Source organism: Aedes albopictus, chromosome 1 (assembly GCF_035046485.1).
Source record: "Aedes albopictus strain Foshan chromosome 1, AalbF5, whole genome shotgun sequence".
Lineage (NCBI taxonomy): Eukaryota > Metazoa > Arthropoda > Insecta > Diptera > Culicidae > Aedes > Aedes albopictus.
Genome location: NC_085136.1, coordinates 324209691 through 324230102, shown reverse-complemented (window position 1 = coordinate 324230102; position 20412 = coordinate 324209691). Strand labels below are relative to the sequence as shown.

General features: G+C 42.3%; 1 protein-coding gene across 1 annotated transcript in view; it reads right to left on the bottom strand.

Annotated features, from left to right (window-relative positions):
- LOC109415929 (transmembrane protein 132E) overlaps positions 1 to 20412 on the bottom strand; it is a 318407-nt gene that overhangs the window by 38001 nt on the left and 259994 nt on the right. The window contains exons 3-9 of the mRNA XM_029867615.2: positions 17176 to 17349; positions 16888 to 17113; positions 16683 to 16826; positions 16411 to 16613; positions 16040 to 16352; positions 15734 to 15981; positions 15472 to 15664 (exon numbers count right to left, since the gene is read on the bottom strand). Of these exons, the coding sequence (XP_029723475.2) occupies positions 15472 to 15664; positions 15734 to 15981; positions 16040 to 16352; positions 16411 to 16613; positions 16683 to 16826; positions 16888 to 17113; positions 17176 to 17349 (1501 nt within the window). The remainder of the gene's footprint in view (positions 1 to 15471; positions 15665 to 15733; positions 15982 to 16039; positions 16353 to 16410; positions 16614 to 16682; positions 16827 to 16887; positions 17114 to 17175; positions 17350 to 20412) is intronic.

The window sequence follows — 20412 nt, the reverse complement described above, 5'->3', positions numbered from 1 at the left end:
AAGGAACACTCCAAAGTGCAAAAAGGTCAAATGGAGAGTCCTCATCTGACACATGCCAATCAGTCAACTCATGACAAATTCTGCTCATGCAGAGTTGGGTTAGGTGCAATTCTATGTTAAGTTAACCATGAACTGTACTACCTAAGTATTCCATCAAACTGAAGCATCTCAAATCAATGTTTGAGCTACTTCAGATGTCAAATATCAGCGAAAAGATGCTGAAAACAAGAGCTTGCTTGAAGGCATCCATAAGGAAAGGTTGAAACATACTGTTAACGTTATTCTAAAATAAAGCATGCTCGAGGCACGACAGTTCATCTATAATGAAAAAGCAAAGCTGGGTTCACAAGGTAACCTAAACAGAAGTTACCCTACGAAAATAAACTTTTTGAAGTAGATCCACTTGGGCTATATACGCTTTTTACGCTGAAAATTGATCTGAGGTTTCCTTGCCGTAGCCACTACCCAAACTAGACAGGATAACGCACTTCACAATCACAGCACAAAAAGTAAACATCAACGACGAACCAAATCGTGGTCAATTGAAAAACGCCAATGGCGAAAACGCCTTAAGCGAACCCATATAGGCAGTAATGTAAGCTAATTAATAACATTTGAATAACCCCGCCCTTATTTAGCCTCAAATTTGAGACTTAAGAAGGGCAACTGATTATCTCGGAGAAACGCAAGGTCCACTGCACCATTGCTCCGGTTAGCGCAGTAAGAGCGTAATACTGTGGAGGACGCCCTAATTCTCCACAGGCTCCGTTTGTGGTTAGGTTTTTATTAGACCCCCCTAACCATTCATTCTTTGGCACGGTAAGCATAAAGCCGCATAACACCATGAATTAGGGGTCACCTGTTTAGTGGACTCTTACCACTGGATCAGGCGATCCGTAGTGTTATTCTTAGCCAATTGAGACAATCGCTACCGACACTACACAGCTATCTAGGCTGATCGGGAAAAGAAGTTAACATTGATGGCTAACTTCCAAGCGAGCCCGAACAGCCGAAAAAACATTTCACAGTTGCACAGTTGCATTACACCATAAAAAAAACAGAAGAGGAACATTTTAAACATTTCAACAGTTTTTTTATTCAGAAATTCCTATTGAGACTTCTTAATGAATATTTCAGGGGATTCACCCATAGTTTTTGACACACTAATCCATAAATTTGTCCTAGATGGCCTGCTAATATTTCTCCTGGAACTCCTACACTTTTTTCAAACTTTCAGACATTTCCCCAGAAGCTATACGAGATTTTTTTTTAATCTTTTAAGAATTCTCTCAAAAACTTTTTCAATTTTTTTTTTTTCGGAAACCCATTTAAAGATCTTCCAGGATATCATTTTAAGATTCGTCCTGTTGTTCTTAAGAGGAAATCCTCGGAAATGTCTTAATACTTAATGGATCACTCAAAGGAATGCTCAGAAAGTGTCTCATCCACTGAGGGTTTCTTCAGGAATATTGAATTAATTTCCCCAGAGATTCATCTGGAAATTACTTTGAAAATTGCAGCAGAAATTTCTAGATGATACCGTCAAACGATGATACCGCCCGACTATTTCCTTCGTGCGTTCCTTCAAAGATTCCTCCACAAATTCTTTCAATGATTTTTTTGTGAAGTTAATTTTTCAGAAATTCCACGGAGGGTTCTTTTAAATAATCGTTATGAAAATTAATCGATTATTGGTCCAAAGATTCATCTGAATGGTATCCGAAAATGTTTCCTTCATAAATTTCTGCGACGATTTCCAAGAAAATTCTTCATATTGTTTTCCAAAGAATTCTGCAGAAATCTGATTGTTTCGGCAATAACTCTGATAATTTCTTTTTCCCAAGTTTATGCCAGGATTTCTGCAGAATATCCTACTATCAAAGAATAAGAATATCAAGAATGCCCACTCCGCTGATGCTCGGGGGGACACTACCACAGCGCTATCTGCGGATGGAAGTTCAATCATCATGCGGTAGTGTGCGTTACTGATTGCATGCGGATACCAAAACATACGCACACCACCTTCTATCATGACAAATCACGAACACTGTTACTTAGAGCTTCCACCTTGAAACGCTTAGATAGCGCCATTTGTCTTGTCGCTCGACGTTTACATAGGAAAAGACAAGAGAGAGCATTTTTTCTATTTTTATTCTATGCCACTATATAATATCCCTTTAAGAGATTCTGCGAGGATGCTTTCAAGCATGCTTTTAAAATTACTATAAGGGTTCTTCTAGGGATCACTCCATAAATTCCGTGTAAATTTCTCCAGAAAAATATGCAAGGAATTCTTCAGAAATTGCTTCGAGGAGATAAAGTTATAAGTTATTTGAAGTCCGAGATTCCTCCAAAAGAATTCTTTAGAATTTCCTACAAAGGTTCTTTATAGGATTCCTCTAGAAATTATGATAATGATCGGAACAATCTTCTAGAACAGCTCCAAGAATGTCTATTAAAATTTCTGCGATAATTTTACAATATTTTCCCAAGGATTTTTAACCCTAAAAGGGATACCTTCATGGCCTCAGTTTCGTCACCTCGCTGAGTGTGTTTCATCAAAGACGAGCTCTGAAAGGCGCCTGGGGTCCAATGGACCCCAGGTATCCCTTTTAGGGTTAAAGATATTATCCTCCTAAAGTTTTACCAAAAAATCCAGTTGAAATGTCTCTGAAAACTTCGTTAAAAATTTGTATGATGAATCCTCCAAAACTTCCCCTTACGATTCTTTCAGAATATCAATTTAAGATTCTTTCTGGAATTTCTAAGCGGATTTTTGCTTCAGTTCCTTAGATCCTTCTCTTTGTATTCCTTAAAGGATTCTTGGCAAAATGTCTTCCAATGTTTATTATTTTAACAAGTCCTATGAACATTTTTCTAAGAATACTTCCAAAGATGTTCTTATTCACTTATTTGTGATCTTTTCCTAAGATATTTCGTAGAATTTTCTCCTGGAATCATTCAAAGAATAATAACATCTCGAAATTTATTTTTAAACCAAGATTTTTAAATTAACCCGCAAACACCCGGGACGATCTACTTTTGGCAGAAATGCAATATCTTCTTTGTTTTAAAACATTTTACCCCGGATTTTTGTTTATAGTCAAGGGGAATACTGCCCATAACTGCATATTTGTAACATTTGCAGTTTTTGTCAATATTGAGTTAATACCGGGAATCATCTCCAAATCATCAGTACTTTCATCAACCCAAATGAACTTTACAAATTTGTTCTACAAAATGTGCAAAAAATACCAAGTCGTTTTGTCTCATTATCAAAAATTCACGAATGTAACCGCATAAGAGTCACACTGGGAATACACACTAGCCTCATAGCGTATCATCAGTCATATTTTGGTCTAATTTTTTTTTTAACAAATCGCCCAGCATACAAGAAGAGCTGCGGAAGATTTCATTGCAAGAGGATTAGTTTAGAATTTTTGTAAAATTTTTGAAATTTCGATCCTTTTCCATACTAGCGCAAGCTGCAAATTTTGAGCTCCATTTTCTCCAATGCCTACTTTTGTCGAATGTGACTCTTATGCAGTTACGGGCAGAATAGTTGTGCAAAGAAATGCATGGTACCTCCCCCCTTTGCACCCTCCCCCCTTTTGCGGGGAGGCGAAAATACGTGGCTTTTTTTGTATTTTTTATAAATTCTACATGTTTTTGCTCAAATTTCATCGTTTTGCTAATCATCAATAGTTTTCACTGATCCTAGACATGCAATGTATTACTACCCATCATAGTCTGTTGAAGTTTTGATCTCAGAGCTATTCTAAGGCCTCCAAAGTACTCCGAAGTTTGTGACACAAATCTAACATTCTCAACCAAATTTTATACACGATGAATGATTACAGAATTGTCTACGATACTCAAAAAGCCTCAAAGCGCCCCTAGAAAATTTATGGTACATGAATTGGGTGATCTTGGTCATCCAAACTACTCTGGAATTCATTTTCTTAAGATCTAGAACATCTACCATTGTTTGTGTCTACTCTGTTCAAGAAATTTAGTCACGTTGATGTCCGTTACACCTCACAATGCTATGAGCAAGTCGATATTGTGGTAGTTGGACATTACGTGAGAAGCAAAGGGCCTCCAATACACTTTGAAGTTTGGCTTACGACATCTACATACTGTCTTATGCTTTAGTTGTGAAAAAATTGCATGGAATGTAGTCTATACTGCTGATGGAACCTCAGTGCACATCTATAATGCTTTTGGTACATTCATGGGATATTTCAGGCTTTCCAAACTATTCTGGAGTTAGGAACTTCAAGGTCTACCGACTCTACTTTTGTTTTTCTTAACTCTAACGGCATAATTCTTTCACGATTGTATCTGTTGCACCTTACTGTATTACGAGTATCTGTATTTGTTGCCATTTGGGTGGCATACAAATGGACTCAATGTATTTTGAAGTATGGATCAGAATATCTGTAAATCTTTGGATATATCTATTGTAGCGAATGCTCGCGGAATAGAATCTACGCTACTCTTAGAATCTCAGGGTGCAATTCTGATAACTTAGCAACATCCACTTGGTGATCTAGGTCATCCAGATTATTCTGGAATTAGGACCTTCAAGTTCTACAAGCTCTACTCTTGTATCTCTTTACTTTATTCTTCCACGATTACCTCTGTTGTATCTCATAATGTTTTGAGTATTTATTTCTGGTGCTTGGTGCTCACCCAATTCATGTACCATAAATTTTCTAGGGGTGCTTTGAGGATTTTTGAGTACCGTAGACAATGTTCTGTAATCATTCATCGTGTTTAAAATTTGGTTGAGAATGTTAGATTTGTGTCACAAACTTCGGAGTACTTTGGAGGCCTTAGAATAGCTCTGAGATCAAAACTTCAACAGACTATGATGGGTAGTAATACATTGCATGTCTAGGATCAGTGAAAACTATTGATGATTAGCAAAACGATGAAATTTGAGCAAAAACATGTAGAATTTATAAAAAATACAAAGAAAGCCACGTATTTTCGCCTCCCCGCAAAAGGGGGGAGGGTGCAAAGGGGGGAGGTACCATGCATTTCTTAGCACAACTATTCCCCTTGACTATAAACAAAAATCCGGGGTAAAATGTTTTAAAACAAAGAAGATATTGCATTTCTACCAAAAGTAGATCGTCCCGGGTGTTTGCGGATTAATGGGGCACGTTCAGTGTAGTACTAGATTTGTAGTAATGAGCTGAATTTTTTGTATGGTGAGAAAGTCAATTCTCCGTTTATGCAAAGAAATGGTGCAAAAAGCGTGGGTATTATGATTCCTTGCCTAATTTGATGCTGTTTGAGCAATACTTTGGATAACTATGTTGTTTATGTTGCAAGAAATGGAGAAAACAACAACAATGATGCCATTACGAAAATCTTTGAGGATATTTCGTGGAAGTTTCTCCTGGAGTCGTTGATAATATCTTGAAATTTTATGTTTTAACTAATATCTTAACATTTACTTGAATGCTTGTCTGAAGGAATCTGAGATCGTAGGAATGGCTAGAGGAAATCCAGAAAGTATTTCGTGGAAAAACTAGAAGGCATGTAACTATGAAATTGGGAAAAGAATTACCGATAAAAATCAGCTAATTCCTGGAACAAACCGGATATACTTGTGCAGTTTCCAAAGAAATCCGTCAAATGTCAACTGATAAATCAAGTTGGACTCTGGACCAGATACACACAGACGTTTGCAGTCCTATGAAGTGTATCATGCCCGGAGGTTGTTGCTATTGGATATACCATTGACTAATAAAGAGGCGCCACACTGTAGTCTGTCTTTAGAGAAAAAAAAAATGATGCAGCCAGGTGTATTAAAAGGCTCGTGGTACACCTAAAAACTGCATTTTGGAAAGCCGTCAGTAGCAGGGAATATGTATAGGAAGAGCTGAAATATGTCTATGTGTTTGAGAGAATTTAAAATCAGTACCCGGCCACCAATTCTATCAAGCTACTCTCCACAGCAGACCGCTGTTATGAATCGTACAAACTGTACTTTCCATGAGATGACAACCTGCATGCTGTTGGCAGTATTAATCGCGGTGGACATGGTTGCAGGCTACAACCAGAACCAGATGTCGTCACGTTATGTGTAAAAAAAAATGGTTTGAAAGGAAGCCATTTTCGGGTGTAGATCCACATCCTGGACGTCAAGCACAGAAGCTTTTGTTTGAGATACTTCAAATACAGGAAGGCTAACAGATATCTTAACCCGAGACCAACAGAATAATCATTAGCTGAGACGCACGTATTGTGGAACTGCAGAATGGTCCCATGATGATGGATCGACAGGACAGAAAGCAAGGTGAAAAATGTGTTTGGGGTACGAGAAGTGTTCTTCCGGAGCATTTGAGTGATTAAGTGGTGGACGTTGCAGTGACTGTCGAGCAAGAACCAACAAGCTATGCCATCCGGAGTTCCAATATAATGTAAAAAGGTGACTGTGAAAGAGGAGAGCGATTCGGTTATGCAGAATAGGATCTGGAAACCTGTAGAGTTTCCTGGAGATCCCATAGGGTTCAATTATCCACAAAGTATTCAGCGAGACCTTCAACGAGATTCTGAAGGAGTTTGAATTCATCCATAAAGATATCTCGTTATTTTTAGGGACACGAGGAGTGGTTTTTTTTTTTTTTATAAAACTTTATTGTCCAGTTTTAAAGCTATTTACACATTACATTGCTTGAAGAATTCATACTCATCGATAGTCTTGGGTAACTTATTTTCAACTAAATATACTAACAGAAGTGACATGGTTTTGAGTAAAAAGGTTCTGAAGTGTCTGTTTTCGTTATTTAGAACAGGAAACATCCATTCTTGTGGACGAAGAGTTCGCAGTTGGTATTTTGCTCTTACAAATAGGTCTCGTTGATAAATCCAAATATGGCGAGTTCTGCTACAACTAAAAATAAGGTGCTCGATTGTTTCCGGTACTCCAGGACAGCTGTCACAAAATGGATCCAGTCGCCTATTTCGTTTGAAAAGCAGTTCATTCGTTACCACCTTCCCATGCACAATTTCATACCATATTGCTCGATGAGACGAGATCATACATTTAGAATGAATGTTTTTAAATATTTTCTTCCAATCAAGATTTGGTGATTCCAGGATGATCTTTGGGTTTTTCAAACGGCTCAAAAAATGGTGGTACAGTTCACTAGATGTTGGATTTCTTGCCACGTTATCAGGGAGGAAAGCTGTCTCTAGTATCACTGTCCTGATGTGATCATATCGCCGAGGAACTTGTGCGATGTTCGGGGGGTTCGCGTTGTTTTCAAGGAATGACCATAAAAAGGGCAGATCGGCACCAAGATGCATCATCCTGTTGACCAGCAAAGCTTTAGCCTTGATTGGCGGTGAATGCAGGTTCAGACCGCCTCTTTGTTTGGGAAGGATGAGAGTTTCGAAAGCAACTCTCGTCCATGGTTTTCCATACCACAGAAATGAACCTATTCGCGATATAAACTTTCCAGCAAACTTTTTCGGTAGAGGCAGAACTGAAGCAGTATACCACAGCTTAGAGGATACGTAAGTATTGATGAGGATGATTTTTTGGATAAGATTCAAATTTCGTTCATTGTTCATCCATAGACATTTCTGGAAACCACTTAGTACGTTGCTCCAATTTTCTCGAACAAGGACATCGAAATCCTCATAAAGAACAATCCCCAAAATTTTCACTGAGTTCGTCAGCTGTAACCAATCACTTTGTACTGTCAATGGGATATTTCCTATCATCATCGCACTGGTTTTCCTTGTGTTAAGAATTGCTCCTGATTCGAGGCCGAATGTCTTGAAAGTCTCAACTACCAAAGATAGTTCTAATTCACTTTCAATGAACATAGATATGTCGTCTGCATACGCGTTTAAGACTGCACGCGGAAAGGTGGCCGATAGTCTATCCAAAAGTGGTTGAAGATGTATTACAAAAAGAAACATCGACAATGGATCTCCTTGTCGCACGGATTTCTGGATTTTGATTTCTTCTGATAGTTTGCCATTGATCAAAACTTTTGAGCAGCTATTTCGAGCAAAATGCATCAGCAAGTTGATTAACTCTTGATTAAAGTTCATTCTTTCCATAGTTTTGGCAAGAAAACTGTGTTCCACCCGATCGAAAGCGTGATCAAAGTCAAATGCTACTAAAATAGCATTACCGTTACCGTTTTTTAGTTCACACACTTTATCAATGATTTTAGCCGTTGCCTCGAAAATGTTTCGTCTACCATTTGAACACTTTTGTTTTTCCGATAGAACGAGAGGTAATAGGTTGATCATACGATTTTTGATAACTCTTGAAATTAGTTTATAGTCAAAGTTCAAGAGCGAAATAGGTCGATAACTGTTTACACTATCACTGTTATGCTTCTTCTTCACTAGAACTATGACTCCATCGAAGAAAGATTTCTCAGCCCTTCCAACTAACACATCATTCATCACAAACGTGAACTCTCTCCAGATGATATGCCATGCTTTACTATAAAATTCTTTCGGCAAACCGTCTATACCAGGCGACTTTTTAGAAGGACTGGTTTTGATGGCGTGCAGGATTTCATCCGAAGAAATTTCATTCAGAAGGTGTTGATTTGTCACGTTGTTCTCGGGAATCCTACGAGATGGTAGATATTGGTCGTTTTCAACTATCTGGGATGGCGCATAAAGATGTTTGAAGTAATTAAACACGTTTTCCTGGATGACTGTTGGATTCGTTGTATCTCCAGTATCTGTTTGAAGCCGCTTAATGGACGTATTTGCTCTTCGTTTCTTCTTGCTTGCGATGTGAAACACTGACGTATTCTCTCCTCCGATGTATGTATCGTTCCAGCGTTGGTTTTGGAGATTATGGTCGCGTTGGAATTTGATCATTTGACCTTTGAGCTGATTTATCGTTTGCAACTGCTGGCGATTTCCGTGATAGCGATCGTATGCCGCTCGAAGCATCACATGGTAGAGTTCCATTGTGTCACAAAAACTTCGGTGCTGAATTGAGGATTTCCATTTCAGAAACGAGATAAGTTTTCGTTTGGCGAAACCTATCCACCATCCGTACCATGAAGTATAGTTTCGTCTTGCTCTTGTCCAATATCCCCATTTGAAACGGAGCTCATTCATTACTTCTGGTTGGTCTAGAATCTTGGGTTGCATGCGCCAGATTCCACGTCCTGGTGCATTGCCAAGAGTCGGTAGGACAGTTCGGATAATGTAGGCTTTATGGTCAGAGAAGGCAGTTGCTACAAAGTGTGCAGTCCGCAGCCACGGAGTTGCGTTTTTGGTGATGAGAATCCGGTCAATGCGAGAGGCAGCGTCCGCTCTAATAAAAGAATATTCGACTCGATCACGATACAAGAGTTCCCAACTATCAGCAACATCGGCTGCGTTCATGAATCGGCGAAGCATCGGGCTATTCGAATTGGTTCCTGTTGCATCTTTCTGATTCACAACGCTGTTAAAATCTCCACCTATCACTACTGTATCGTTTGCATGATTATAGTAGTGCGGTAGAGTTTCATTGTAGAAATTTTCACGTGCTGCTCTGTTTTGTGTACCGGGCGGTGCGTATACATTAATGAACGTGACCCCATTGATGCACAGACTTATGAGGCGTGAGTCTATGCTGCGATTAACCCTACTGCAATTGAAGTAGCTTTTGAAGGCAATGGCTGTTCCCCTCCGACGTTCATCCACGTTGTACTCGATTCTGTAGCCTGGTATATCGATGTTGGTCCGCGCCACTTCTTGAAGAAAAACTATATCGAGTTCGCCAGAACGGATGAATGTTGCCAAAGCGCTGATTTTTGTATCACATCGGACAGCATTAATGTTGACAGTAGCAATTTTATAACTTATCAACTCTGTCATAACGAAGAACATATAGGACGATCTGTAAACATGTTGAAGACGAGACTTAGGTGCGCAGTATCATGTATCGCTTCGGCTAGACATACACTAGCTCTGCTCATGCTTACCACAGAGAAAAACACGCGAGACATCCAAGAGAATACCGTGGTGAAGGTGAGTAGGTGAGAGAGTAGTCTGCTCGCAAACTTTGCGAATGATGATCGGATTTGAGTGAACAGTTTTATCAGTTGTTTTTGCTGCGAGATGACTGCGATCTTGTTTGTCTTTTGTCGGTATTTTTGATGTCGGCATCAAGGGGAGATCCAGGCCTTTTGATAGTTGATGTGTTGGTAGACTGTATGGCAGATTGTGACATCGTCGAATGTTGTTTACCTCCGTGGCTTGATTCATCATCGAAACTTCCAGAAAGTTGCAAGGAGCTGCCCGTGATCGCTACTGGTGTCGAGTCTGCTGTTTCACCCGCTGAGCTGGTATCGAGATTCGCGCTATGTGTTCCGTCCAATGCTGGGAACTCGGTGTCCATGTGCTCCATCGATGACACCGATATTTCGCTGTCGGCCAGAGATATGTTAGATCTATTGATCAGATGACTTTTCCCTAGTGCATTCAGTGAGCTGGTAGTTTTTCTTCCCTTTTTTCTTGGCTCGATGAAACCGTCGTTGGTGTCGTTTTGCTTCACAGCCTCCGCCATGGTCAACCGGGTGTTAACGGATGTTTTTATGGATTTCGCATACTCGGAACATTTCTGTGCGTAGTGAACATTCCGATTACAGTGCTTGCATGTAGCCACTTGACCTCTGTAGGTTACCAGGGTCATTTCAGTGTCGACTTGCACATATGATGGAATCGGCTTAACCAGCTTCATCCGTAGGATCCGGACGCCGTTCGGTATTCCTGGCAGATGATCCTTCCACGTTTCTTCGCGGATCGAGAGTATTTCGCCGTATTCCCTCATCCGTTGTGCCAGCATTCGGTGTGTGGTCCTTGGCCGCAGATCATGGACTCTAACCTCAATTGAACCGTCTTCCATCTCCAGCGGAATGTTGTATGCTTTGCCGTCATGGGAATATTCGTGTTTCATGTTGTGCTCCTGCACCATGTTTTGAGCGATTTGGGGGGATTCCGTCCCGACATAGACTTTTCCGTTGCTGATTTGTAGGTGCTTCACTTGGGAGAGGTCAAATCCAAGCTTGTTCGCGATGAAGTCGAAGACATCAGCGTACTTCAGTTTTCCGGGTAGGGCTCGGAAGTTCAGAACGAAGGTGCGTTCCGTCAAGGTATCCATTACGTAGGATGCTGGTTCCGATCGACGGAAAGTAGATTCGCGAGCGAAATAACGGACAAAGTCCGAAAACTTTTTATCGAAAAAAAAATATCCAAGCTTTTGTGGTTGTTTGTCGTCCATCCAAAACAAAAGCCAGATGTCAACTGGTTTTACAATATAGATCAAGAATTTTAAATGAGGAATACCGCTTATCAGTGCATGAGTCTGAGTGAATATGAAAAATAAGACCAGATATCAGCGCCAGCATCCACACTAAAAAAGAACACGCAAAAGGAGCGAATTAAACCGCACCAACTGGGACTGCTATCCCTCACCGGCTAGTTGGCTTGTGAAGCAAACTGACTGGTGATCATTCATGCTCACTTGCAGTGGCGAGTGTGAAAATGCAGAAATGGTTCAGTGGATATATTTAATGCTCAAAACTTGTAAATACAATTATTTTGTTAGTATGGGAAAATTGTACGTGACTATTTTAGTCGATTTAATTAGAGTTTATATCATTTGTACTGTAATAACGGAATAAAAATCAAATATATTCATTGCCGTATACGCCGACGTAGAGAGATTCAGAGAGCCACCACCCTGCTGAACCATTGCGTCTCATTCCCAGTCTCTCACTTGCTTCTGAAGCATGTTAGCCAATAAAGGCATATAGCTTACGCTCTGTGTTGAAAAACATCGCTCAAAGAGGGGCAAATTTTGCTTCGTTTGGGAAAAATGCTTCATTTTTCAAGCACTGCAGGCTGGATATTACTACCAGACGAGAGTTCCTAAAGAATCCTATCAGGATTTCCGGCTGAGACTCCTAATCGGGGTTCAAGCTGCCAACGCAACAATGAATGGAGTATCGTTAAACTCTGCGCTTTTGACTGAACCTGACTTGCTTGAACCGCTGATGGCACAACCAAGTGTTTTTTTTTAGGGACGAGATAGGCTAGGCTGCACCCAGTACTTACGCCATGCAGACGATGACGTTTAGGGCCTGCTGCTCACCGACAACTGCCCAGTTCGTAAGGAATTCGACCGCAGAATGCTTCAGCAGACCGTATCCAGTTGCAGTCACTGCGAGTGTACGGTGCACATATCTAGACGACATGCTAATCAGTAGTCAAACAGAGCAAGAAGCAATCAAACTAGAGAAATGTGGATAGTTCGTCCACAAAGAAGGAGGATTTGCGAACCGGAATTGGACTGGCCCACAGTGCTAGGCAAACAGAGGAGTTGCACACTAACGGATTGCTTCACATACAAGATAAACTTAAACCGACTTGGAGGAGAATTGTTAGCGTATGAACGCTACCTTACAAAGCGAGAAGTACTTCGTGTACCCTGATGACCATTTACGATCCATTGAGCTCAGAAGCGTTTCGAGAAGTGGCAGATGTGGCAGAGGCTTCTTCCGAAAATCAAACGTCTGTACATTCCACGCTGCTATCGCAGTTGAAAGGCATACGCATATTCAATTGCATACTTTCGTCGACATCGGAGAAAACAGTATGTCAATCATTGCGTATCTTCGTTTCGTGGAAGTAGGGATTGTAAAGTGCTTGATAGTTACTGCTAAACACCCACGAAACGCTTCCTTAATATCTAACTATTCCTAAATTACAACTCCAAGAGGCCCTCATCGTGCACTAGGCTCCCATCAATTTGAAGAGACCACTGAAGCGCTGAGCGTCGCAGTTTACGTCCACTTCGAAACGGCAAAAGTCGGAGTTCCCGAAACACAAATTCAGGGATTGGAGACAGTTCATACGTACGACGGCACATATCTTCCGGTTCCTCAGCGTCGCTTAGCCGAAACGGATTTCTCAGAGGGATGTCAATTGTGTTAGAGTGTAAGCGATGTGTTTCAGTTGCGGGTATGTGACAGAATCTGTCTTCGAAAAATGAATTCGAACATTGTCTGTGTTTATGTTTTTAATGTTGATGATGGTCAAGAAAATAGACGAATCTGAATGTGATAGTTGACTGGACGTATTTTACTTTACTCTGTTTCCACGATAATTCCCACAGGTTTTGGGTCCAGCAGAGTAAAAATAATACTACGAAAAGGAATTTACGGACAGTTGAGTGGTTGAGAAACAAAAGTGATACGTGATACTTGTGATCGGAAACATGGATCTGGATTTGAAGCCGGGAACCGTACGACTGAATTTCCTCAACTACGATTTATGGAAGGAACGAACAAAACAAATTTTGATTCGCGAAGGACTTTGGCGAGTAATCGTGGATGATCTTCCTCCGATTGAAAAGCGGTCGACTGTTTGGGTGGATAAGGACGAGAGAGCAGCGGCTACGATTGGTTATTTAGTGGAAAATAGCCAGTTGTAGCTGATCAAAAATGCAAGATCAGCTCAAGAAACGTGGATTACTTTACGCGATTATCATGTTCGGCAGTCTTCCGCTGGAAAAGTTGGCCTGGTGAAACGTTTGTGTCGCATGGAAATGGATGAAAATGGAAACGTAGAAGAGCATGTGATCGCAATGGATTCGTTATTCGACAAGCTAGCAGAGGTGGGCTGTGATATATCAGAGGAAATGAAGTGCAGTTTTATCATGGCGAGTTTACCTGAATCCTATGACAGTTTCGTAACAATGCTGGAAGGATGTGATGGAAAATTTACGGAGAAAACGGTGAAAATGAAACTTCTGTTGTTGGTGTTGGAGAAGGACATTTTACTGGATTCGACAAGGATGGAAATGTGGTTAATGTCAAGCTGGTGGATGTTTTGTTTGTTCCGGATCTTCGTCACAATCTGATTTCTGTGAAGCGAATGGTTGAATCTGGAGCACGAGTCGAATTCAATGCAGAAAAATGCTGCATTCAGAAGAACGATAGGATTGTTTTAGTTGCAAATGTTATCAATGGAGTTTTTCGTTTGTAAAAGTCATTTCGAACTGTAATCATCGAGGAGGAGTGTTAGAGTGTAAGCGATGTGTTTCAGTTGCGGGTATGTGACAGAATCTGTCTTCGAAAAATGAATTCGAACATTGTCTGTGTTTATGTTTTTAATGTTGATGATGGTCAAGAAAATAGACGAATCTGAATGTGATAGTTGACTGGACGTATTTTACTTTACTCTGTTTCCACGATAATTCCCACAAATTGATGGGGCTGTCGGTGACGAAGCCGATTCTGTACTGATTTAGGAGCAGTGCGACGATCTTGAAGATGGGACAAAGGTTCAGCTTCTCGCTAACTACAGGACTTCGAGCAGAATACTGCAGGCGTTGAGATGTGTGCCCTAGATAGACCGGTGGGTTTTAAGCAAGCGGTGATGGATGATCGACGGAATGGAAGTTTCCAGGGCGTGTTGCCGAGTTACGGATTTAAGAAATTGAGTACGGACCCTTGTCTGTGCATCCAGCTAGTCAGAGTATTACTGATCGAATACGTAGACAACACATTGTTGAAGTCGTCTTTTGAAGCGAAACTGAAGAAAAGTTTTAAACACCTCAGTGCGGAGTTCAACCTAACGTCCCGGCATCAATAGCGACACATTCTAATGTTCGAGATGCAAGGAGACTAGCACGTACAATTGATCAACCACGTTGAGAAGCAATGCCAGAGGCGAAAGAAATAAGTGAAACGGAAGATATAGTTCGCCGTAGGAGGATCATGTCATGGCGATACAGTCATGAACCATAGCATTAGATTTCCTCAACGTTCCCCAAATTGCATCGTCGAAATTAGTAGCCGAAGTCTCGCTGGTGGGCTGTACCTAGCAGTCCAGAACAAGCCAGATTTCGCTGCGGTTGCGGCCATCGTCGGTCGAAGGTCTGCTGAGTCACTAGACTTCGACTACAATGCTCCTAATGTGTCATGTTGTTCTTGAAAATGACGAATGAGTGGTACCTCAAGATACGATGATCTGCTGAACTAGAGGATCCAAAACGTTCAGAGAAAGTGGAGGGAAATCACCCAAGGCTAATGATGATGGTGCACTTCTAAACACTTGACGCTGGAGTAAATCAAAGCGGTAGGCACCAAGATCAGGTATGTACTCAAAAATCATCACTTCATAGTATTATGAATGAATTATATGATTACGATACAAATCGCCAATTACAATTTTTTTAAAAGATTTGAATGACACCCCTATCATGCTAATAATAGACCGAAAACCAACTATTGAGTATATATGTTGAGATAAGGTTGAGTCTAGTAGTTGTTTTACGTCTACGATGAGTAGTTTAGTTATGTGTTGTTAATGTAGACTATAGTATCGATTGAACAGTTAGTCCTAAACATCGGCCAATCGTTCTGAAATGATCCATCCATAGATTTTACTACCGACACAAACACGTCAAGTTACCTGCTTAGATACAGGAATGTTCCGCCGTAGTCGACACTCTTCGGAAAGTAGCAGCGTAACTCGCAGTAAATCACCATTTCCTTCTCCGACGGCAATCACCCGAGGATGATGAGAAGCCAGCATGGGAGCAAAGGCAACCACTTCGGTATCCAAGCTTTCCACCAGTAGGAAGTAGTCGTCCACGGAAATGTCTCTGTAATAGATTAGGTAAAATGAAGGTTAGAACATTAAATACAAGGATTCAACGGAAATGGTAACTCACCTCAACGGCGTCCTCGATCCATCGGAAAACTCCAAATCGATGTCCAGTAGTCCCTCCTGGTACTGGGCAGTCAACTTTCGCGTGACCGAAGTTTCAGCAATGTACCCATTTTCGATGGCGTTGTCGCTGCTGATCGATAGCTGCAGGCCGGACACAACTCGCACCAGCAGTCGAGTTATGCTAACCTTGTCGCTTCCGACACGAACTTCTCTGGCTCCAATAACCCTTCCGGTGATTGGTGAAAGAACCTGAAAATTTTCAGTTGTTGAATGCCACCGTAAAAGCTTTTAAGGATTCCTCGCATACCTGAACGTCCGTCCGTCCCATGGCTCTTCCCTGAAGCGTCCTACCCCTCAAGGTGGCAATCTTTGGATCCGCCACTCGTAGCAGCGGTTGCACCAGGTCCGTCACTCTCAAACCCGTACGCCGAGAAATCAGGTAACTAACCCGACCGGAGTCTTGATCTACGGCCAGGAACCGGGCATACACTTCAACGGGACTTTGCTGATACCGAGCCCGGCAAACACTCCGCTCCGACGAAACTCCATTCACGAAGTCTTCATTGTGATGACCCCAACCGTAGGCCCGCTTTCGGCGACGCATTTTTCCGTTGGCACTCCTAGAAATAACCATCGGTTAACCCGGAATATAATCCAACAATCAGGCAACAAACTTACACATTATGATCCTCGGGAATCTTCCAGCCCTTGATCTGCGACAGGCGGAAATCGGCGACGGAGACCTCCAGCGGAAACTCTGGCATCCATACGGTGAACTTCGCTAACCCGGAGTAGGTTCCGTACTTGACCAACACCGAGGCATTCGAGGAACCACGGGCTTCCGAACCGTCTACGTAGACGGAACTACACGAGGAGGAAACCTGAAATTGGAAGGTGAAAGACGCGATTCTCTTTACGTTGAGTTTCCAAGAAAAAGGTCAACTACCTACCTTAATGACACTTTCGTCTTCAGCCTGGCAAGAACTCTGGAGAGTAACGTCCGCCACCTTTCCCGCTTGGGAAACGATAAAGACCTTCATGGCTTGCGATACTTGACGTCCGGTAAGGACGGCCGTGTTCATCAGCTCCCAGTTCTATATAAGAAGTAAACAATGTACAACTGGGTTCGCTAGGTACGACTTGACCTCACATTACCTTCGCAATCGGCAACACCGCCTGGATGTCGTCCTTCTGAATCTCCAGCTTGGCCACGATCTTCTTCCGGCCTTCTTCGTGCGGCGTTCCGGACGCTTCGGCGGACATTTCCTTCACCTTGGGGCCGTCGTGCACATAGCTGACCGACCACACGATTCGTCCCCCGTCGTGATGATCTTTGGTATCGTTCGCCACCTCCAGCAACCACGAGAACACTTCCATCACCCTGTTGGGAAAACATAGCACATTTAGTTCATCTAGATAAGATTCAGAGAAAGCAAAACTCACTTGTTCGAGTTCGTATCGTCGAACGAGCTGACCGGACTGTCCGGGTCCTGATCCTTGCGGAAGGCCGTCACCCGGGCCACGGTGTGCTTGGTGTTTTCCTTCTCCACCGAAACGTTCCAGTCGTCGGAGGATGCGCTGGCGCCCAGGATTCGCATGCCGGCCTTGACGCGAGCTCTGCGAAAGATAAAGATCGTTATAAACGGAATCATACTTTGGTAATAAGTAGTTTTGGATTCAAACTCGCTTCAAATGAGCTTAGAATTGGCATTGGATTGGTTTGACTAGACTTAAGATTGTCTTTGGATTGGCTTGGAATTCTTGGAGAGCTACCATTAAGCAGTTACAGCAAGGAATTCCTTCAGGACAAATTCCCGAGAGAGATTTTGGAGAAACTTGTTTCAGCGACTCCTTGAAAAATATTTTCAAAGTTTTTTTTTTTAAAGAATTTAAAAAGGGATTCTCGCACGAAATTTGGATGATTTTCTAGGAGTACCCAAGCACCTTTTAGCACTATATTTCACCTTTTTGTGGATTAAGACAGGGATTTAATGTGGAAACTGAGTTCGCGAGAACAGGTCTTGCTCATGGGTAATTGAAATGGGGCCAAGGGGTTTCCAGATGGTTCCCACAAAGTCCAAAAGAAGGGTTTCCAAGGGGCTTTAAGGGCTCCAAGGGGTTCAAGGGAGTTGTTTCAGGGGATTTCAGGAGCCTTTTGAGAGAGATCTGGCAGGTTTCGTTGGCGTTATAAAATGGGATTACAGTGATTTCAGGAGTGTTTCAATAGTATTACGGAGGTTTCAGAATAGTCTTAAGCGTATTTAATGGCGATTCTTAGTATTTCAGGAGTCTTCAAAAGGAGCTACAAGTGGTTTCAACATTTAACGATTTAAGGGCGTTCAGAGAGCTTTTAAAAGCGTTTGATAGCGTTACAGGGGCGCTTGAAGGGGTTTTCAAATGCGTTTCAGAGAGTTTCAAGAGCCTTTTAACCCTTTGGAGACGATATATTCGCCTTTCTGGATACAACCTCGCTGGTCTAGAACACGTTCGTAAGGGTCGTTTTTCTCGGCTGGGCTAATGTGACCCATCTCCAAAGGGTTAAAGGGGATCCAAGGGGTTTCAGCAGCCTTTAAAAGGATCGCAAGGATTTCGAAAGCGCTTTAATGAGATTATGGAGATTTTAAGGACGATTTGAGGCGATTTCGGAGCACTTTAAGGGGTTTACAGGATCGTTTCGGGGGGATTTCAGGAGCCTTTCAAAGGTGTTCCAATGCGTTTCAGTGGCATTTAAATGGATTATGGGAAATTCAAGGGCGTTTCAATGGGATTATGGAGGTTTCAGGAACGTTTCAAGGCTTTTCAGGGGCGTTTCAAAGGGTTTCAAGGTTTCTGGCCGGGTCTCAGAAGTTGAGGAGCATTTCAAAAAGATTGTGGGGATTTTGAGAGTGTTTCAATAGTATTAAGCGCCCCAGAGGCCCCTGAAACTCCATAAAAGCACATGAGACCCTTGAAACACTACTAAGCACCTCCAAAGCGCCAAACCCCTGAGACCTTTTGTAGCTCCTTTGAGGTACCCTGAAACTCCCTGGGACCACCTGGAATGCTCCAGAGCCCCCCTGAAGTGCCCCTGGGACCCCCTGAAACTCCGAGGGACTCTCTGAAACCCTTAATCCCCTGAAAACTCCGGAAACGCCCTTTTAAATGCTTCTAAGACCCCCTGAAGCACCCCTGGGACCTGTCCCGGATCATCTGAAACACCCTTCAGATTCCCTAAGGTGCTTTTGGTGTGGGACCCTTCGAAGCTCCTTGAAATACCTATGAGAGCTACAGGTATTTATCTATAGATCCCTTGGGCCCCCATATGTGCCCCAGAAACTTCATGCAACCCCTCTGAAATCCTCTGAGAATACCTGAAACGCCCCTGAGACCTCCAGTCACGCTCAAAAATGCTATTTAGACCGTGTACCCTCTCTGAAACCCTCCTGGATCCCCTGGAATGTCCCTGAGACTCCCAGAAGTTCTCCTGAAATCCCCTGACACCAGATGAGCCCGAACCCTTTCAGAGAGATCTAAGGCGTTTCAGGAGGTATCAGAGGCGCTTCAGTTGGTTTCATAGATCTTAAAAACGTTCAAGAGTCTTTTCAGGTAAAATAGGGATGTTTCGGGGAGGGGACGTATGGCTATTTTTTCAGGATGTTCTAGTGGGTCTCAAGGATGTTTCAGCGGTGTCAAAAATTTCCGTGAGATTTTAGGGGCGTTTCAAGGGTTTTTAGGGATCACAAGAACTATTCAGAGTTTTGGGGGGCGTAGTGTTTTAGGAGCATTTCAGGGACCTCTAGGTACTTCAGAGCCCTTTAAAGGGATTTCCGGGAGATTTAAGGCGTTTTACGGTGATCCGGAGATATTTTATTAGGGCCAAGGGCATTTCAGAGGACTTCAGAGAGCTTCAGAAGGATTAATTAAGTCTCAGAGATGTTTTAGATTGTTTCAAGGGGTTTCAGGATAGATCCTCGAGTTTTGAATCCTTCTGAATCAATTATTCAAGTCTGAAGCCCTTTTAAACCCACCTGGACGCCCCTGGAAGCATCTGAAAGCTCCTGAAACTCTTCTTAAGCTTTTGAAACGCTCCCGGTATCCCCCTAGAATGCCCCTGATATGTAACTGAACCTACTTAAACCACGTAAAACCTGCTCCAAATTCCCCGAAACACCCAATAAAATTCCGTAGAAGCTAGTTTTCAATCTCCTCCTAAAATCCGGAAACCTCTTAAGTCCAATTTCTTTCCCCTGAGCGAAACCTGGTCTGGTGAATTGGTTTCCTGTGTATCACTTCAGATTTTGAAAGAGTTGACGACGAAGAACAGGATTTTTTTTTTTTTTTTTCAAATATTACTAGCAGGCAGCGGTAAGGTGCGCTTGAAACTCTTAGCGCACCGCACAAGTTGGCTGCTGTAGCTTATTATGCCGTGCGCTGAAGGTAGCTTTTCTCTCGATCTCCTCCGTGTGTACTCTCACAATGCTTGTCTCTGAGCAAGGCTTTGCGCAAAGTTGTTTCAGGAGCGATTCAGATGAGACTCGAGGTGGTCTTTTGGGGCCTTTTCAAAACATAAAAGATGTTTCGGGAGCGTTCCAGAGAATATCAGGAGCATTTCGGAGACATTTCGAAGGGTATGAAGGGACACATTGCAATCTTTTCAATGGGATTTCAAGAAAGTTTCAGCAGATTTGGGGGTTTCAGGAG